At 42.0% G+C, this 18,087-nt stretch overlaps 1 protein-coding gene across 4 annotated transcripts; it reads left to right on the top strand.

The window, feature by feature from the left end:
* The first annotated feature begins 33 nt into the window (after positions 1-33).
* LOC113010015 (homer protein homolog 3-like) lies at positions 34-17,573 on the top strand. Of its 4 annotated transcripts, none has more exons than XM_026148782.1 (11): positions 34-718; positions 907-955; positions 4,140-4,296; positions 7,297-7,428; positions 7,527-7,631; positions 8,384-8,392; positions 8,808-8,920; positions 11,486-11,642; positions 15,629-15,727; positions 15,824-15,904; positions 16,014-17,573. In XM_026148782.1, exons 2-11 carry the CDS (start codon positions 933-935, stop codon positions 16,197-16,199), a joined length of 1,062 nt encoding a protein of 353 aa, XP_026004567.1. In that variant the 5' UTR covers positions 34-718; positions 907-932; the 3' UTR covers positions 16,200-17,573. The 4 variants fall into 4 exon arrangements, with proteins under 4 accessions (XP_026004567.1, XP_026004565.1, XP_026004568.1 ...); XM_026148780.1 differs by having other exon boundaries at positions 8,787-8,920; XM_026148783.1 differs by lacking the exon at positions 8,384-8,392.
* Positions 17,574-18,087: the final 514 nt, after the last annotated feature.

Below are 18,087 nucleotides of genomic sequence, written 5' to 3'. Positions count from 1 at the left end.
AGATGAATTACTAGCATGTGGAGTTCTCTTTAATCTGCTTAAGAGGGCAAAACAACAGGAGGATTCTCATATTGCAAAATCTCATTACACCAATAGGTCCTAAATGGGCTGTTGCACGACTCTTCACTTTTTTTTCTTCTTTTTCTTTTTTAGGTCAAGGCAGACCTTAAAGCTCCGGTTTGCATTGCACACATGCAGGCGCGTTGACATAGTTTCCATACCTGACTGTCACACACAGCTGGAGCGGGTGTTTGGAGGCTGCAGAGCCAGCAGGTGGTACTATACAGCCGGCTGTTGAATGCGAACAGCCGGCCGGATGAAGAGCCAACAACTGAAGGGGAGAACAGAGAGGTTTGGCCGTACAGGATAAGCAGTGAAAGACGAGGAAACAAAGAGGTCCCGTGTTCTGTGGCAGGACGAAGATGGACTCGGAGCAGCCCGCGGTCACTTCAGCCATTGCCGTCCGCAGCAGCTCTGCTCTCCCCGGCTTCTGACTCTGCGAGCTGCTCGGGGCAGGACGGTGCCACTTGGCGGGCTGCAGCAGGCGGAGTGCAGCGCCTTGCGGTGAAACCTCCCCCCCCTGGAGAATAAAGCAAGAATAAAGCATCTGGTAGCTGTGACTGAAAGGAAGAGGAGACCAACTGGGACAGCAGCAGCAGTTTCAGGACGCAAAATATTGTTAGATAACAGACTCGACGAGGTTTTACACCGAAATGGGGTAAGCGCCTCTCTATCCACGACACAGATTTAACTAGACTTTAAGTAAGAATTAAGAGCGGGGAAAAATGTTAAACTACAGGGACAAACTTTTATGATTATTCCGGGGTTTTTTTTCTGGTATAATTTTTTATTAAAGTAATTTACGTTAACAGTTGTCTAACCAATCCTCAGTCTTTTCTTTTACAGAAAAGAAGTCTTGGTGATCTTCTAAGATGTTTCCTCACCACAGAGAAAGGTATGGCCATCTACCAGCTTGTCCTTTAATATTTATTTATTTATTTATCTATTTAGATTTCTTGTACTTGCATGTGACATTGGGATGGCAGACACTTTACATAAATCTAACACAAATACTTTGAGATCTTGTTATCAGATCAGGGGGACTTAAGCTTTGATTTAAAGCAATCATTTGTAGTGAGTTTAAAACTGTAGTAGTAAGGCTGCATATGAACATTTATCACTGCTCTGCTGATGTTGGCTGTGGAGCACATCTGGAGCAGCGCTCTGGTTTCATTTCAGACTTAATGAATCTGTTAAATTAAGACATATTGTTATGTAGTCCCATGTGGCCCCAGCTTAGTTTATTTAAAACCATTTTCAGCTGATTGGGAGGAGAAGCATAGATTCTGGGGCCATCCTAGGGGAGCAGGTGTTACCATGACAAAATCCTACTTTCACTCACGTTAATGTAGATATTTCCTATTGCTGCCTCACTCCCTTTTTTATTAATCAGACTGTGTAGTGTTTAACATTTCTCTTAGAAGATTTAGATCAAAAGAAACCAGGTGAAACAGATTTTAGATATTGTAGTTAGTGACAGAGGTCAGAGCTACGCCTCAGGATGAACACACTAATTCCTGTCTAATCACTCCCAGGCTTTGTTATCATGCTTAGAGACCTCCATTAAGTAGGCCACCCCCTCTACTGAGGATGAAGGTCAAGTAATTGAATTGTTCTGCTGTTCAGTTAACAGACTATACAGAGGGGGAAATAATTATTCGATCCCCTGGTGAATCACTTCATTCGACAAGAAAAGTAAACATCACATAAAAGTTATAATTGATTTGCAGATCAGTGAGTGAAATTCTTGACTGCTGCTATGCAGCTTGATGCTTCAGCTCCCTCCAACCGTTTTCTGTAAGATTGAGGTCTGGAGCCTGGCTGCACCACTTTATGACCTCTTCTTTAGCCACTCCTTTGGTGCTTTGGCAGTATTCACAGTTTCATGATACATGGCCCCGTCTGTTTCCACCTCTGTGCTTGTCTGTAGAGGATGGTGTTCTTTTAGTCGAACTCAGCATTTCTCTTCCAAAGAGCTCGATATTGGTTTTCTCGCAAACCTTCTCTAAATCGAGATTGTGACTGGCAAACTGAAGACAGAGGTGTGCACGTGCCTTCTTGAGAAGGGGAACTTGCAGGTGCTGCAATATTTCAATGTATTGCAGCATCCTGTGTTACCAATGGTGTTCTTGGTGACTGCAGTTCCAGCTGCCTTCAGATCGTTAACAATCTCTTCCCGTGGAGCTTTGGGCTGATCCACCACCTTCCTCAACAATCATCCTCACCCCATTTGTCAAAATCATGCATGCAGCTCCAGACATAAGGTTTTTGTTTCATATTTTGTCTCTGTTAAAATGCAGCTGCCATAAAAACTACACTGTTCATTTCTTTCAGCATATACATACACTAGTTTGACCACCTTTGTGTTTCAAACGTTTTCTGAGAGAGGAAACTAAACATGTTGACACAAACACGTTTGCAGCCTGTGTTTGTCCGTTTGGTTGATTCCTGGTTCGTTCTGTTTGCAAAGCGGTCCGTGTTGTTCGGTCGGATGCCAGATATTATGTGGCAGAGCTCGTCACCTCAGGCAAGGTGAAAGCGTGGCAGTGATGGGATGATATTAGAGTTAATAGCAGGTCCACCTTCACTCTTACCCATTTTATGTTCTGTGTAAAACTAGCACTTTATGATTGTTTGACATCAATGACCTTATTGACTGACTCATGGGCTTCATGGAAAATAAAGAATAACATAAATATGACAGATTATTTGATAGTCCCTTGACTTTCTGATAACTGGTTAGTAGCTTTATTCCCCCTGGGCTTAAATAATGACCTGTTTTTACCATTTTCTGCAGAGGTCACAGCGGGCTGACCTTTATGCTGTTTCCTGTCTTAATCAGGAAGCATAAAAGCCGCAGGCAGCAGAGAGTTAATGTGACTGAAAAGCAGAATTGCAGCATGGCTTATTATCAGACTGGAACATGGTTGAAAGGGTTGGGCTTCTGCTGCTGTAGTCCAGCTGCTTCAAGGTTAGATGTGTTATGCATTCAGAGATGCTCTTCTGCTTAACTTGGTTGTAATGAGTGATTATTTGAATTAATGTTGCCCCCCAGGTAGGGTCAGAATTGAAGCAGGCTGGCCATTCTCCTCTGACCTTGGCATCAACAAGCTTAGTGGATATTTTCAGACCATTCTCTGTAAACCCTAGAAATTATTGTGTGGGAAAATCCCAGTAGATCAACAGTTTCCGAAATACTCAGATCAGCCTGTCTGGCACCAACAGCAAAGTCCCTTTTTTAAGCACCTTTCTCCATTCTGATGGTCATTGTGAGCTATAGCAGGTTATCTCAACCATGTCTACATGAAATGCATCCAGAGAAACCATTGTTGGTTTTTGTATTTGCAATGAGGTCACTGCACCAAAACTAGCCAAAATAATGCAGTTCCACTGGAAATAGCTATAGTGCGTTAAAGAATGCACGTCCTTTTTTTGAACTATTTCATTATCTTACTACATAGCAGCTCTTCTGATTTGCATTTCTATACCAGTGAATGACAGAGGCGTCTTCTTGTGATACTCACTTTCACCCCTGCTGAGGAGAAAGGAGGGGTTAGCAGTGCTGCTGTTCACACCACAGGGCAGTGGCTAAACCACCTCCCGGCACCACTGACTGTGTTGCTTTGATATATTTACCTCGTATCCAGGATACATCGGAGCAAAACCTGCCAGGCGCAGATCAGAGCGTGGAGGGTGACGACTCGGGAGAGGGTTCAGAGAGTTCTAGTCAACATGCTTTGCCAGCTAACCCTGTTTGACTGGTGGATGACGCAGGAAAAATAGTGGGAGATAGCCAAAGGATGATCTGTCCCTGGATGACAGGGGAGACAGAGATGTCCTGTTATGAAAAAAAAAAGACAGATTTGTGTTTTTCATGCAAACAAGAAAGGATTTTTAAGCAAAACGGTTTTATTAATGGACCATATTTTAATGGTTCGATGCTCATTTTATACATTTAGACTTTACATTCAGTTCCTTCAGTGCCAGTGCACATTACTTTAAGTCTGCAGAGGGATTTTTACTTTGACATTCCCTTCTCACAGCATCTAATCATCATCCCTCTGTGATTCCTCCTTCAGGGAGCAGCCGATCTTCAGCGCCCGGGCCCATGTTTTCCAAATCGACCCCACCACCAAGAGGAACTGGATACCGGCCAGCAAGCATGCTGTCACAGTGTCCTTCTTCTACGATGCTACCCGCAACGTGTATCGCATCATTAGTGTGGGCGGGACAAAGGTGAGTGCGTGGGAAATTGGTGTAGACAAAATTTTAGATTCAGCAAAGAAGAAAGATTAAAGATGGACAGGGGGAGAAACAACAAACAAATACAGATCTGCTGTCTAGAAGTAATAAGTAAAAGTTGGTGGCTTTGGAATCAAAAGGGGTTTTGAAATAATGCCACAGGTCTAAAAAAGCAAGACAAACAGCAGCTTGAGATTGAATTTTTACTCATCAACCACACTCCCACCAGAAGTCCTGTGAGGTGAAGAATTATATAACAAACTAAACCAAATCGAAGCTCAACACATCAGCAGCCAGAGCATCTTTGGTCCGGGCTTGTGGATTTAGATTAGGCGGGTGGGGAGGGGACCCATCTGATCTCATCTTAGCACCTCTAGTGTGACCCACATTTCTGCTTCCCAGAAGGCAGCGCGAGGCAGCAGTTGGCCGTTCAGTAGCCCAATCCTGCCAGGGCTGGTGTCTGGCTCCACAGTAATCTTCTCTGCCACTGCTGCTCCTGCTGCTAGAATCCAGCATGTTATGTCAAGCACGTCGGCACACAAACGCAGAGCGCAGAGTTCATGTAATCATTGGTTGGAGGGGAAAGGGGTGGGGGATGCTTCTTCTTAAGCTGCCTGCAGTTCTAGTATTTTCAGTGCCGTTGCTCTAACACAGGAGATGACGTAAAATAAAACAGGTTTATAAATAGGTGTGTTTTCCTTTTCTTTTTTTCTTTTTTGGGGTCATGTGTTAGGAAGGACAGAGCCAGCTTTGGCAACTTCCCAGAGAATGATGTGATAAACCTGGTAGATATGTTTTGATTGTGCAGCTGCTGCCCTTTTGGCAGAAGTGTGAGCAATTGCCGAAACAGGTCTCAAGGGAGAACATGCGTGAAAATGGCATCCTGGTAACCTCCTATTAATGTTCATGCCAAACCAACCGCTGATTTTAACAAAACCGGTTCAGTAATACAAATACAGTGGCTCAATACTCCACTTCATGGCCTTGCTACTATATCATCTATAGCTGTGGTGAGGCTCTGCTGAGGCCTATTTTCGATTTAAATGCTCCAGCATAAGTCTCTAATGTTAGTGCGCAAAGATTTACTATGAAATGTGAACCAAATGTAATAACAACATGTCCAGATGCTTGTGGAAGCATTAAAACTCTCAATCTCACTGATGGGAATAAACAAAGTGAGTAGGGACCGTGAGTGTCGGTGCTAAAGTCCAAGACCACCCCTTTCATGCCGTGGCTGATGAAACACTTAACTTTGGACCACAGAGTTAAATGCCAAGCTGGATGCCACATCCCTGACATAGCTAAAATGTGAACCCTGTTACAACATCTGCACACATCCTTTAAAGCATTCTGTTTACACACCAGTAAACAGTCTTCATATGGGGAGTTACATGGTGCATTAAACATTCAGAAGAAGGTGTGATGGGAACGTAAAGAGAGTGTGTATGGTTTGGTGGGGCACACTGGCGTACTCGACCTTCACTTTGATCTTGGTACGCTTCAGTTACTAATATCGATCTCGCTCTGCTGTGACTCCATTGGTGTGACTAAATTTGACCACAAACAAACACGTTAACACCTGCCGGGCATTACTCCCAAAACATGTCCCGCTTTATACATTCAGATATTACATTCACTTCCTTCAGTGCTCACTGTAAGTCTGCAGAGGGATTTTCCCTTTGACATGCTTTATTTACTATTTTACTTTAAATGGAAATGTAATTTACAAAGTGAATGTCATGCGGTATTTATTAGGATGGGAAAAATAGTGGAATTCAGTAGGAAAATGCATATTGAGGTGTTGTCTAGTTATTAAATAATAGATGGACTGGTACTTATATAGCACTTTTCTACTCTACTTATTCGCCTTAGTTCTTTTAAACCTAACATTCCCACTGAGGCTCAGGAGGTAGAGCGGGTTGTTTATCAACTGAAAGGTTGGTGGTTTAATTCCTGGTTACTCCAGTGTCCTCAAGTTGAAGTATCTTTGGCCAAGATACTGACATGGAGTTTTATCTACTGGGGTGTTTTAGTATAATACATACAGTGCTTAAGAGTAGAGATGTGTTTGAGTGAACGAAGCACTTTTTGTGCTCAGATAGAAGAACTGCTATATAAATATCATTACATCTGCCCAGGGATACGTCAGCAATCAGCCAGGGAACCACTTACCCCCCAGTTGGTGGATCTTCTGAGCAGCCAGAGGCACATCTGTAGAATTGGTTTTCACACCACAGCTAACTAAAGGCTTTTTTTTAATTTTTTTTTTTATTAAAACCCTTGTTTTGCAGTCACTTTTTCAAACTGAGTCTGCGTGTCGCTGTGGTGTTTTCAGTGAGAAAAGTCTCATCTTCTGGAGTAAGACTCTCTCCAAGTTTTCTCAAGGCTGTGAGGATGTAAATTTTCTGCTGCGTGTCACATCTGGTAACAGTTTCCCCTTCATCACATCCGGGCCCATCTCTGCCTGTCTTATTCTCAGTCGTTCCCGGCTGCTTCAAGGAAAGAGTTGTATCAACTCCCAGGTTTTGGAGGCATCAGCCAAGCCTCCAGCGGCTCATCACCCACTGAGCTCATCCACAATGATCTCATCTCCTGACATAAGTCATTGAATTCATCCAGCTGCTCCAAAGTTTCCTTCTTTGTCTCTTCATGCTCTTCCTCATCCGGTTCTTCTCAGCATTCCTCCAGGTCCATGAGTTGATGCATTAATTTATCGAGTTGTTCCCCCATATTCTGCCTCAATTTGTGGAGAGGTCATCTACGGTTAAAACTGCATTTTGATAACTTTCTTAGTAAAGTAAGAGTAAAATGTTACCATTCACTGGTGAAATGTGTCATAAGTTATCATAAGAAATAAAAATAATAACTTGCAGTGCCTCAGTTAGAGCATGTTGCTGCCATAGTCTAAGAAGGAAGATAGCGTCTGCTCCCAGAGCCATCTGCTCTCTTCACCTGCACCTAAGGGGACGACCTCTGTTATCTCTTTATCTGCAGGCAATTATCAACTGCACTGTTACGCCCAGCATGACATTTACTAAGACGTCTCAGAAGTTTGGTCAGTGGGCTGACAGCCGCGCCAACACGGTCTACGGTCTGGGCTTTGCCACAGAGCAGCAACTGCATCAGGTAGGTCAAAGTACAGCATTTTTAAAAATGTGCCATCCATTTCTTGTAGAGGGTTTGTGCTGCATTGTCTAGGTCATGACTTGCCCTCTCCTGTACAGTTTGCAGAGAAGTTTAAGGAGGTGAAAGATGCAGCTCGTCTGGCGCGAGAAAAGTCACAGGACAAAGAACTGGCCAACACTGCACTCACCATCGCTGCTCCTCAGGTGAGCGCCGTCCTTTTAGAAAGCATGAGCATGAAAGAAGAGCAAAGGTTTGTGAGTGTCACCGAGAAGCTGTAAATGTGAAACCTCTGTTATTCATGCACATTTTGGGCATTTCAAGACTGAAATTAGATGATTAGATGAATGCACCTGTATTACTTGCTGCAGCTCAGCTATTAGACAGGGCCGCTGTGACTAAATCAAAGGAGGGACGGGGAGAGAGGGGAACGAAAAGCAAAAGAAATGTGAGCTGGGTCAGTTGTCTCAGAGGGAAGTGAAAATGAGGAAAACTAGGACGATGGTAAAATTATCCGATGCTGCTCAGCAGTACACCACACTCACAATTTCTCCCCACAGCTACCCAGAAGCCTCTGACTTGAAACACTTCTAATGATGAAAACGTAGTCAGCTCAGGGCCCTTTTCCATCAATAAAGAATAATCAGCCTTCAGTTACATCTGCCTGATCTTGAGGAACATGCCTATTTCCTTTTTAATTCTACGGCTGAGCAGGTTCCAAGTGACGTCTCTCACTCCCGATCGATTTAACGAACACATTGGGAGAGCCAAAGCTCCAGAAAATTGCCAACTGCTTCAATTCATTGTACTTTCTAAGTGGCACTGCACTGCATAACTGATCAGTCCGCAAAGCACGCTTTCTGACTGTGATGTGTTGAAAAGGTCATTTCGTGTTGTGTGCTTCGTGGTGATATGTTCTTCTTTTCCGTTTTTTCCACCTCACGGATTTCCTCTGCAGTTCTCACAGGTGAGTCATTATTTAGAGGAAATGTAAAACACGTGTGCAGGAAGCATCTTTATTTTTTCTTCTTGCCTCTGAGTTTTATACATTTTATACCTTCTCTGATGGGCAGACAGCTCTAAGCTTCTCATTTATCAGACGCTAAAACTATCGTGTTACAGCAGTCAGTCCATCGAGAACAAGACCGCGAAGAGAGAGTCATTTATTATTATCACGAGCTGTATAGCTTTGCTTGATTTTATATGCAGACTTTGACTTGAATGGGATTTTAACATCTAAAAGCAGGCGGTCTCTCTTCACTTTGAATAAATCCATTTAATGCAGAGTCTGGTTTTTTTTTTATTTCTTAATAATTCTGCATTAGTTATTATGAGAGTCCATTTACTGATGTGTTTCTCAGGACCTCTCGGATGAACTCCAGTCTCCACCGGTGATGTGCGTGAATGGACCGGAGGACAAGCTGTTTCGCAGCCAGAGCGCAGACATCACCCTGTCTTCTGAGAAGGAGCGCATTAAAAAGATGCTCTCTGAGGGGTAACTGCACACACACACACACACACACACACACACACACACACACACACACACACACACACACAGAAATGAAACCAAGGAAGCCTTGAAGTTTCATTACTGAGAGCTGAAACAGCCTGATTTCAAACACACCCCATGACCTTCTTCAGTGAAAAAGGTTTTCTAGGTAAATCTCACAACTCGACAGCCATGTTGGTAATGCCAAGTCTTTGCAGTTCCACTATACCTGGGTTTGCATCAGCGCAACATGGCTAGTTTTATGCTTTTGTATTTAGCCATTATGAAGAGGAAGACTGGCTTTTTAGAATATGAACAGACTGTATTTACAGATACATACGGTCATGTGAGAATTGAATTTTTTGGAAGTGGAATAACTTAATTTGTCATCTCTCACATCACCGTGGTGGAATTCAGACCCACTTTTCCTTATACCGCTGCTTCAGCTCATTAAGGCCTACAGGCATTAATTTATGCACAGCTCACATCAGCATTTCAATCGGGTTGAAGGTGGACTTTGACTGGGCCTCTTGTAACACCTTCTTTTTTGTCCATACTGTTGTATATTTGCTGCTGTCTTTAGGATCATTATCCTGTTGTGTGACTGAGTTTGGGCCAAGTTTTAGCTGTCAGCCTCACATTTGACTCTAGAGTACTTTAATATACGGAGCAGTTCAACTTTGTAGATGCAAAACAAGCCCAAATCATCACCCCTAACAGTTGGCATGAGGTGTTTGTGCTGACATGCTGTGTTTGGTTTTCTGGTGCTGTGTATTATGGCCTAACTTCTCCGCTTTGGTCTCGTCTGTCCACAGCACATTGTCCCAGTGTGCTGTCATGAACGTCAGCGTTTACCATGCTAACCTCTAATGAGTCTGAGATGTAACTCTTGGTGTTTTTGAAACTTCTGTGAGTATTGCACATTGTGATCTTGGGTTTCATTTTCTTGAACATCCAATCCTGGGATGTTCAAGAATTGCGTTAACACATACCTGAATGGTTCAAGGACATGCAGCATCTACTTGAGCGTGTGGACTTATAGGGGTCAGAGATTGAGCCACTGACATTCTGATTGGTCGATGACCCGCTCTACGTGGCCACCCTGACGGAAAAATACAGTATAACAATCTAGTAGTTGCTGTAACCACGCACTGTGTTTTACAAACGGTCTTTGTAACATCATGAGGGTTTTTCAAATTTCAAGTGGACTGTGCTTCTGGCTGCACTTAACCAGACAATCCATTACCTTTTGGTTCCTGAGTGTTATCATGGTTTTCATTTTTTCTGTGTTAATTAACGCCGCTGACGTCATTCAGTTTGTGAAGCTCCTAAGGAAATGAACAGGCCATTGTCGAAGTGTTGACTCATACATAACACTGAATGAGGCTTGGAAGCATCCCTCCATTCAGTGCTTTGAGCCACCCACAATGCTTTTATACCCTATAGTCCAATTACCACGAAGAAAGCAGCTCCTGAACGGTTACCATGGCAAAGTGTGGCCAGTTTACAACATCAAGCTTTGGAGATGTTGGACAGAGCAAAGGAAAAGGATCAAAGATGAAGAGAGCATATCAAATTCAATCATCGTATATGTCTTCTGTGCAGGTGGCATAAAAGTGGACTCATGGAGTGGGAACTGGCTTGTCTTACTCGCTTACAAGTCATGCATTCATCAAATGTGCAGGAAATTCAGTTTAAAGCCACAGAGATAAAGAAGTTTCAAGGTCACTTCATTTTAAACTGGAACAAACGTCAGTGGGGACTGAAGAACCGTGATGGAAAGATGTGAAAAATACACAAATCTTTATCTGTCATCATCATCTGTCATCTTTCGTTTGTCTTTTTCCTTTCCAACGTCTCTTGATGCAGTTGGTCAGTTTGATCTCTGCTCTCTGGGTCGGGGTTGGGGCTTTAATAAGTGTTTCTTTGCTCTGTCACCAGACCTGTGAAGTAAGTTTCCGTCTGCCCTTTAGGTGTGCGGCTGCAGGCTACAGCCTCCTTAACACTTGTGTAGTGGCTCTGTGATTGTGTTAACCAGACTATCAGAGTTTCATCATGTTCCAGACTCTTGGCAGCAGTACAGCTTGCTTGTTACTCCACAACCAGCTATTGTTTTTTATCCTCATGTTGCAGTGCTTGACACAAGACTCGATTTAATATTGAAGTCATCAACATGTGGCAGTTTTGTTTATTACTAACACTGCATAAGCTTTTTTCCCTGTAAAGATTTGTAAGTACCTGAATCAGAATCAGCTAAATTTGCACTGCATTGTTTGATCAGTTTTCTCAATTTTATATAGCGGGATACAGAGTTAGATATGACTCCACTTAATGAAATCTAAAATCTAAAAAGCATTGTTGCTTTTGTTTAAATAAGTAACAATTTTTCTTCTTTGTGAGGAATTTTAACATTTTTTTTTTAAACTCTGATTGAAAGTTAAGGTCCAGCTCACTGAAACAGCAACTGATGAAACGGCTCTCGAGTCTATCCCAGCTGCCATAGGCCGGGAGGCAGGGTGCGTAGTTTTGGATTTGACGTAGATGTGTATTGGTATTCGTGTTTTTCAGGTCTATTTGTGAGATGAACCTGGAAGCTGAGCTCTTCACTTTACAGGACAGCAACTCTAAGTTGGTGGCAGCTTTGCATGAAGCGAATGCTAACGTGGAGCAGTGGAAGAAACAGCTGACAGCATATCAGGAGGAGACCGAAAGACTCAGAGACCAGGTGAGCCTCAGGGAGTTTGAGGATGCTCTGATGAAGTGTGTTCACCCTGAAGTCTCACCTATTAAATTATAGAAACATATAAAATACAGGATGTTTTTTTTTTTCTTGTTAAAAGCAGTAATTACTATTACTATTGGTTTTGTCTCTTTATCTTTATGACTGATTAAGTCAAACTCCTTGGATCTGAACTGGAAAAAAACCCCACTAAGAGTATACATCACTACTACTCCATCAGTGAACAATAACAATGAGATCCATTACTAAGCTTTATGCCAATAATATCCAAAATTGTCTGGCATTTGCTGGCCACAGATACATTTAAAAAAGCTGGGAAAAAAAGTGTTGTTTTGCTGAGCTCATGCAGCAGGAGATCTGGATTAAGTCTGGGACTCCTGCTGCGTGTCACGCCCCCATCTCTCCCCATGTACCTGTCTAAAACTTTCAGAATCTAATGAAGACATAATGACCTAAATAAACTTACAAAAAGCTCAACAGAGTACATGTTTTAATTTTGAGTACACCTACACGCTGCAGACTAAATTCTTCTTCCTCATTCCCAGGACTTTTTAACCTCCCACTTTTTTATTGTGTATATAGTAGCTTTTGTCTTCATAGCTTCTTTGTATCCCTGCACTCCAACTTTTATGTGAGACTATAACATCCCACATGTGAGTTTTGCTTTGGATGCTTAAGCAGAAAGTCACCTTGTAAACGAAATCATTTTAAAGCAGATGGTTTGAAACTGCATTTTAAAAAGAGTCATTTTTGGGTGATGGTAGCTTTATTGTAAAGTGAGTGTAGCAATGCAAACATCACCTTTCCTTTAAATCCTGTTAATGCTTTCTGAAGAGTGCTGGAGTCAGATGCTGAAATTGGCTGAATGATCTTATTGTTTTATTTCATAATAATTTGTTTTCAATAGCAAAAAAGCAGATTAAAATATCTCTGTACTCTGGGTTTTCACTTTTCTCCACTGGTCCAAAGACACACTCAGAATTTCCCACTGCCTCACATCGCCTCTTGTCTAATGCACTCTGGCTGAGAAGGCTCCATCCACCAACTATCAGCACAACAAGGAGTTTAAAGAACGGAGGGATTAGTTATTCATGATAATGCACCATCTGTGACCTAAAAGTTGAGACATACGGTTAACAAAAAGTTACAATTCTGAGTCTAAAAGCTGAGAAGTTTTCTCCTCTGGCCTCTGAAGCTCTTATACAACTCTGCAGTAACCTGTGGAATAGAAACTAATGGTTAAGGTCACACCTAGTGATCATTTCTGTGGAACAGGAACACAAGTAAGATTGCACAAGCAACAGAGAGATATTGCTGCAAGACTGATCCGGGGTTGTGTGCCTCTACGCTGCTGAGCGAAGCCCTGCTGCTTTTGATTGGGTCGTCCTTTGCAGACACTATATTTCCTTGTTTTGAAACTGGTTGTTTGGAAAAAAGAAGCTTTGCTGGTAACACACTCCATCAATCTCTGACTTGTGCTGCAGGCTTTTTCCCTCAGAAGCTTTAATCAAGGCGTTATCTGTGCTGGTTGAAGCGGTTCACTAAGTACACGCCAAATTTCACGTTTCGCCACGAGGGAGTTCGGTCTAAACACAGAGCCTCACGAGGGTTTTACACTTGAATTACTTCTCAGGCTCCGGTGGATGCAGATGCCGCTGCCCTCCCTGTACCCGCTCATCAATAAAAGGTATTTTCATATTTGCTGGGAGCTGATTCCGCTGGGGACGACGTCGCCTCAGGCTGACATTTACAAACCTCTCTGATTTGATGCTTTAACACCTCGATCCCTTTCCATTATAGCCCAGCCTTACAGTATCGATCACTACTGTTTCATTCGTAAGCGCTCCCCTGGTATTTCAGTAAGAAACAGCTTTCACTATTTTGGTCCACATCGACTGATTTAATCATACAAGTGAGAACCCCGTCTCCTTTGGACCGAGCTAGTTCCTACTGTTTGAGGAAGGGGACCAGGTGGCTGAAAATGGTTCATGTCTCCGGGGTGGTGTGTGTGTGTGAGAGAGGGAGAGGGGGGTTTGTAGGACAGCAATATCCTACTTTCAATGCCCCAGTTAGGAAAAAATGAAAAATCACCAGAGGGAGTTGGCATCCACTTGTTTCTCTCTTCTTCTTTTTTTTCCTCTTTTCTTCTTTTGAGTCTAAACCATACGCCGTTTAAAATAATCCAACGGGGCATTCGGGGTGTTTTTGGAGGTGTCCTTCTGTTTTTCTTTCTAATTCATGGAGCTCAGATGAAATGCAATGCAATGAGGATTTCATTCGTTAAAGTGTTGCTCTTCTACGGCTTCATTATAGTAGAAGTAGCCGCTTATTGTTGCAGGTGAACGCTGTGAGCCATCTGTAGGTGTGACTGAAAGCAAACAGAGTTGAGTGCTCTCTGTGATAAGTTTAATTCTGTCCGCCGATGAGCTCTTTAGCTTTGATAAGAGTTATAGGTGTTAAAAGTCTATGAGTTTTCCTGTTATTCACCTTTACGTTTCATGTCGTTGTTAAAATCTTTAGGCTTTTATGTCTGAATTACTATAGTGTGGTGCAGGGACTGGGGCCTTTCGGTGTAGAGGGTTCTCCTGCCTCTCACAGTGCAAATGCATGCATGTTACTGTAGGTTAACTGGTGATTTTGACTGGCCATAGGCGTGAAAGTAAGCATGAATGGCTGTCTCTGTGTGTTATCTCTGTGATGGGCTGGTGACCTGTCCAGAGTGCATCCTATCTCTTGCCCTGGCACAGCTGGGATTGGCTTCCGCAGCCCTGCTTATCCCTAAATTGGATAAGCCGATAAGAAAATAGATGGATGGTCCAAACTGAGTGCATCATCAAAACGTTCTGACGAATGCTAGAATAAGTCCTTTTAATGTTTTTAGCTGTGCTTCAGTTATTTTGGTTGTGTTTTACCTTAATCCGGACTGTAAAATTCAGTGGGATGGGTTACCATGTTTACATTTATTCCTGGTGAATTCTAATGTCTATGCAGATACTATATTAGAGCCACACTTTGGTTAATATTTATAGCTTGACGTAGCAATAGTCATCAATGATTTGGATAAAATTTGGCATAGCTATTCCCTTAGGATGGAGTGTCATAACTGATCGCAGTGACATCATCAGGTCAGAAATCAGTTTATTCAGCTGAATATTAAGTACCTCCAAGACTAATCGGCACATGATAAACATGGTAAACATTACACTTATATAATATCAAGTGCTAACTCTGCACATTAGCATGCTATTCTGCTATTTGATCTCAGAGATAGCAGTGTGTCCACAGATTCTTGCTTAGCTGTATTAAATAATGTTCTATCAGCTGTGATCAAGCCATAACCTCCACCTTAGACTGTGTGTATGTGTATTTCAGCTCTTAGACTGGATGGCATGGTGCAAAAATGTGTAACTTACTGCTCAGGGCTTCCTTTTCAGTGCATAGAAAGCAGTGCTGCTGTTTGTGTTTGCCCACCAAAGCTATTTCTGGATTGTACACATGGTGAAGTGCCAGCCAGCGTGCGAATTCGTCTTTGTGGCATTTTGTCCTCTTCCACAGCACTCTTATGAAACCAAGGCAGATGGAGGAAGAGGCGTTGTGTTGGAGAAAAGCTGCACAGGATAGAGTGTTAAACTAGGCTGGATGGGCCGACTGGAGCCTTTCTGTGTGGAGTTTTCGTGCTCTCTCTGTGCCTGCAAAGATGTCGAAAAACATCCATGTAAGGTTAATTTTAAGCTGGTTAGAGGTGTGTTTGTGAGCATGAATGGCTGACCAAGGTGTTCCCTACATCTCAACCAAACACGAGGTCACTCTGATCTGCATTTCACATTGTCTTTGTTCTCATTATAGTTCAATTGTTTTAAGTAGACCAGGGAAAAATAATTTGAATCAAACCAGTAATAGTCTGGACCAAATAAAAGCTTTTTAAAACATTGTCTTACATACACAACATTTCCATTGGTGTGTTTTGTAAGGTGGCTGACCTTGAAGCCCACGGCCCCAGTGATCTGTTGAAGGATGAGCTGACCCAGTCCCTGGAGGAGCTGGAGGCCTTGCTGAAGGCTAAAGATGAGGTTGGATATTTGCTAAATAACAAGGAATGACATGACACATCAACAAAAACATACAAAAACTGACTTTTTGATGAGTACCTTTCATTCATTCTCTAGGAAATTCACATTTTGCAAAGCAAAAAAGGAGAGTACCACGAAATGGAGCATCAGCGCGACGAGGCCATCCACAGATTACGGGTAGGAGTGACGTTTTTACAGTAACTCGGCACGTTTTCATTGCTTATCGGGTTCTGGTAAACCTTCTAATATTTCCCTCTGCCTTTTCTGTGTTTACCGTTCACTTCAGGAGATGGAGATGCGAAACTCGGACCTGGAACGTCGCATCCAGAACACGGAGCAGAACCTGAGTAACTCTCTGGAGGACCGGGATCGCTTGGATACTGAGATCCAGAGAGCCATAGAAATTCTGGACATCAAGATCTTTGACCTTAACGACCTCCGCCAGAGCCTTGTTAAACTTATTGACAAATAGGAAGGGTGGGTGAAACACGGCAGAGTGCAACCTGTAAGAGAAATGGAAGAGAGGACAGGGGTTCCGGCAGGAAGCAGTAAACAAAATAAGAAGGAGCTGGTCCCGGTCCTCTTCAAGCACAAAACCCACCTCGGCTGCAGGAAGGTCTGTGTCACAGCAGTGACGGCAACATCGCGCTGACTCTGAGCAGCAGCATATATATGGTAGAGCTTGTCCCGACTTAACGTAACGCTTCATGTTGCTTTCGAGGGTAACACTCAGTGCAATAAACCAACTTATAAGGTAAGTGCTTAACAATGCTAGTCGTTTAGGATTTAGAACTGGTGCTTCTGGTCTTAAGGATCACCTTTGTACCCAAAATCACAATGCAGTGTCAATATGAACAATAAGAGGCCTTGTTTTTCATCTTTACAACAAAATGAGTCCATGCTTAGAAACAGAGGAGCTGAAAAGTGAATGCACAAGACAAAAAAAAAGAAGTTTAGCTTATTTAAGAGCCTGCATACGCCATAATTATTACTGGGTTAACAGTTCACAAAGGTCTTGTAGTTACCCATACGTAATCTAGCAGCTATATTGTGTAATGTGAAGGACCAGTGTTATTTTTTCAAAGGAATATTCAAGGATAGCGTGTGCTCGTAGTTGTCGATAATGTGGTTAATCTAGGACATGCAACTTGAATAGCAACAGCATCTAAACATTGACACCAAAGATCAAATGCTAAGAGCAGAGGGGGAAAAAGAGTTTTCCGTGGCGCGTCTTTTATCACATCCTCATTTCTTGTATTAGGAAACTTTTGATTCCTCAGTAAGCTACTTAAGTACATGATAGTAAGTAGGAAATATTAAGCAATTAAAGTTAGCATAACAATGGTTTTCCAAATGATATAAATCAATAAGCTGCACTTAAGAAGTAACCATAGGAAATTAAAATGCATCACTTAGTCTTACAGGTAAATATAAGTGACTTTTGAGCTTGTCCAGTCTGAATGATATGCTGTGCATCATCTACTAACAAAGCACTAACTTAGTAACTTATTTACAATAGCTTCACATCTTAATGAACACGTTTCTCTCATTGGTGTGATGCATCTGAAGAAATGTAAGATGTTTTCTGCCTTCTGTTACTTTTGAGCACATTACCTTTAGCTGTGGACAGTATGCCATAGGCCTTGAGATTGTGGCCGTACTGTATGAATAATTAAATACGTTAAAAAAGAAAAACTCAATGTCTACTTCAGAGTCTTTTCGTCACACAGACTGTATCATATGACATTTTTTAAGCCTTACTGTACGGAGGATGAATGTGAACAGTGATGTCGGCTCTCTGGGCCACGTCATGGTGGTTTGAAAATAAAAGCAAACATTAAAATCGCTTTATGCAGCATTTCGTCTTTTTTTTTTCTTGGGTTTGTTTGTTTTTCTTTGGTGAATATTGCATAGAAAATACTTGGACACTGAAAAAAATGCTTGTATGAAAGAATGAATGAGATGTCTTGGAAGTGCTCTGAGTACTTAAGTATAAGAACCAGTCCATTTACCATAATTTGCAGGTGCGACTAACTGACTCAAAACCCAAACTCAAAATGTAATACCTACCTACATTCAATAACGCTTTATTTAAAAAAAAAAAAAAAAAATTATAAATTCAATCCAGTAATATTATTTCAAAATAAAAATTAAAAACACAGGGTTGCTATGTTGTTGGTTTACTCTACAGACTGTAGATAAATCTGATGTGCTTTTGAAAAATATACTGGCCAACTTTATAATCTATTTTTTTCTTTTAATCATTCAGCTCATATTCACATCCTGATTAAGCTGAACTTTGGAAAAGATCTAAATATGGCAAAAAATGTGTTACGATCACGTTTTCTTCAATTTTGATG

This window comes from Astatotilapia calliptera, chromosome 18 (assembly GCF_900246225.1).
Source record: "Astatotilapia calliptera chromosome 18, fAstCal1.2, whole genome shotgun sequence".
Classification (NCBI taxonomy): domain Eukaryota; kingdom Metazoa; phylum Chordata; class Actinopteri; order Cichliformes; family Cichlidae; genus Astatotilapia; species Astatotilapia calliptera.
The sequence above is the reverse complement of the archived record's forward strand: the minus strand, read 5'-3'. Positions and strand labels throughout refer to the sequence as shown.

What these genes read in the sequence shown, in the direction of transcription:
- LOC113010015 (XM_026148780.1), top strand. Translation starts at nt 933, where the DNA reads ATGTTTCCTCACCACAGAGAAAG. An exon ending in TTTCCTCACCACAGAGAAAG is followed by an intron (nt 956 to 4,139) that starts GTATGGCCATCT and finishes TTCCTCCTTCAG; the next exon opens with GGAGCAGCCGATCTTCAGCG. An exon ending in AAAAAGATGCTCTCTGAGGG is followed by an intron (nt 8,921 to 11,485) that starts GTAACTGCACAC and finishes CGTGTTTTTCAG; the next exon opens with GTCTATTTGTGAGATGAACC.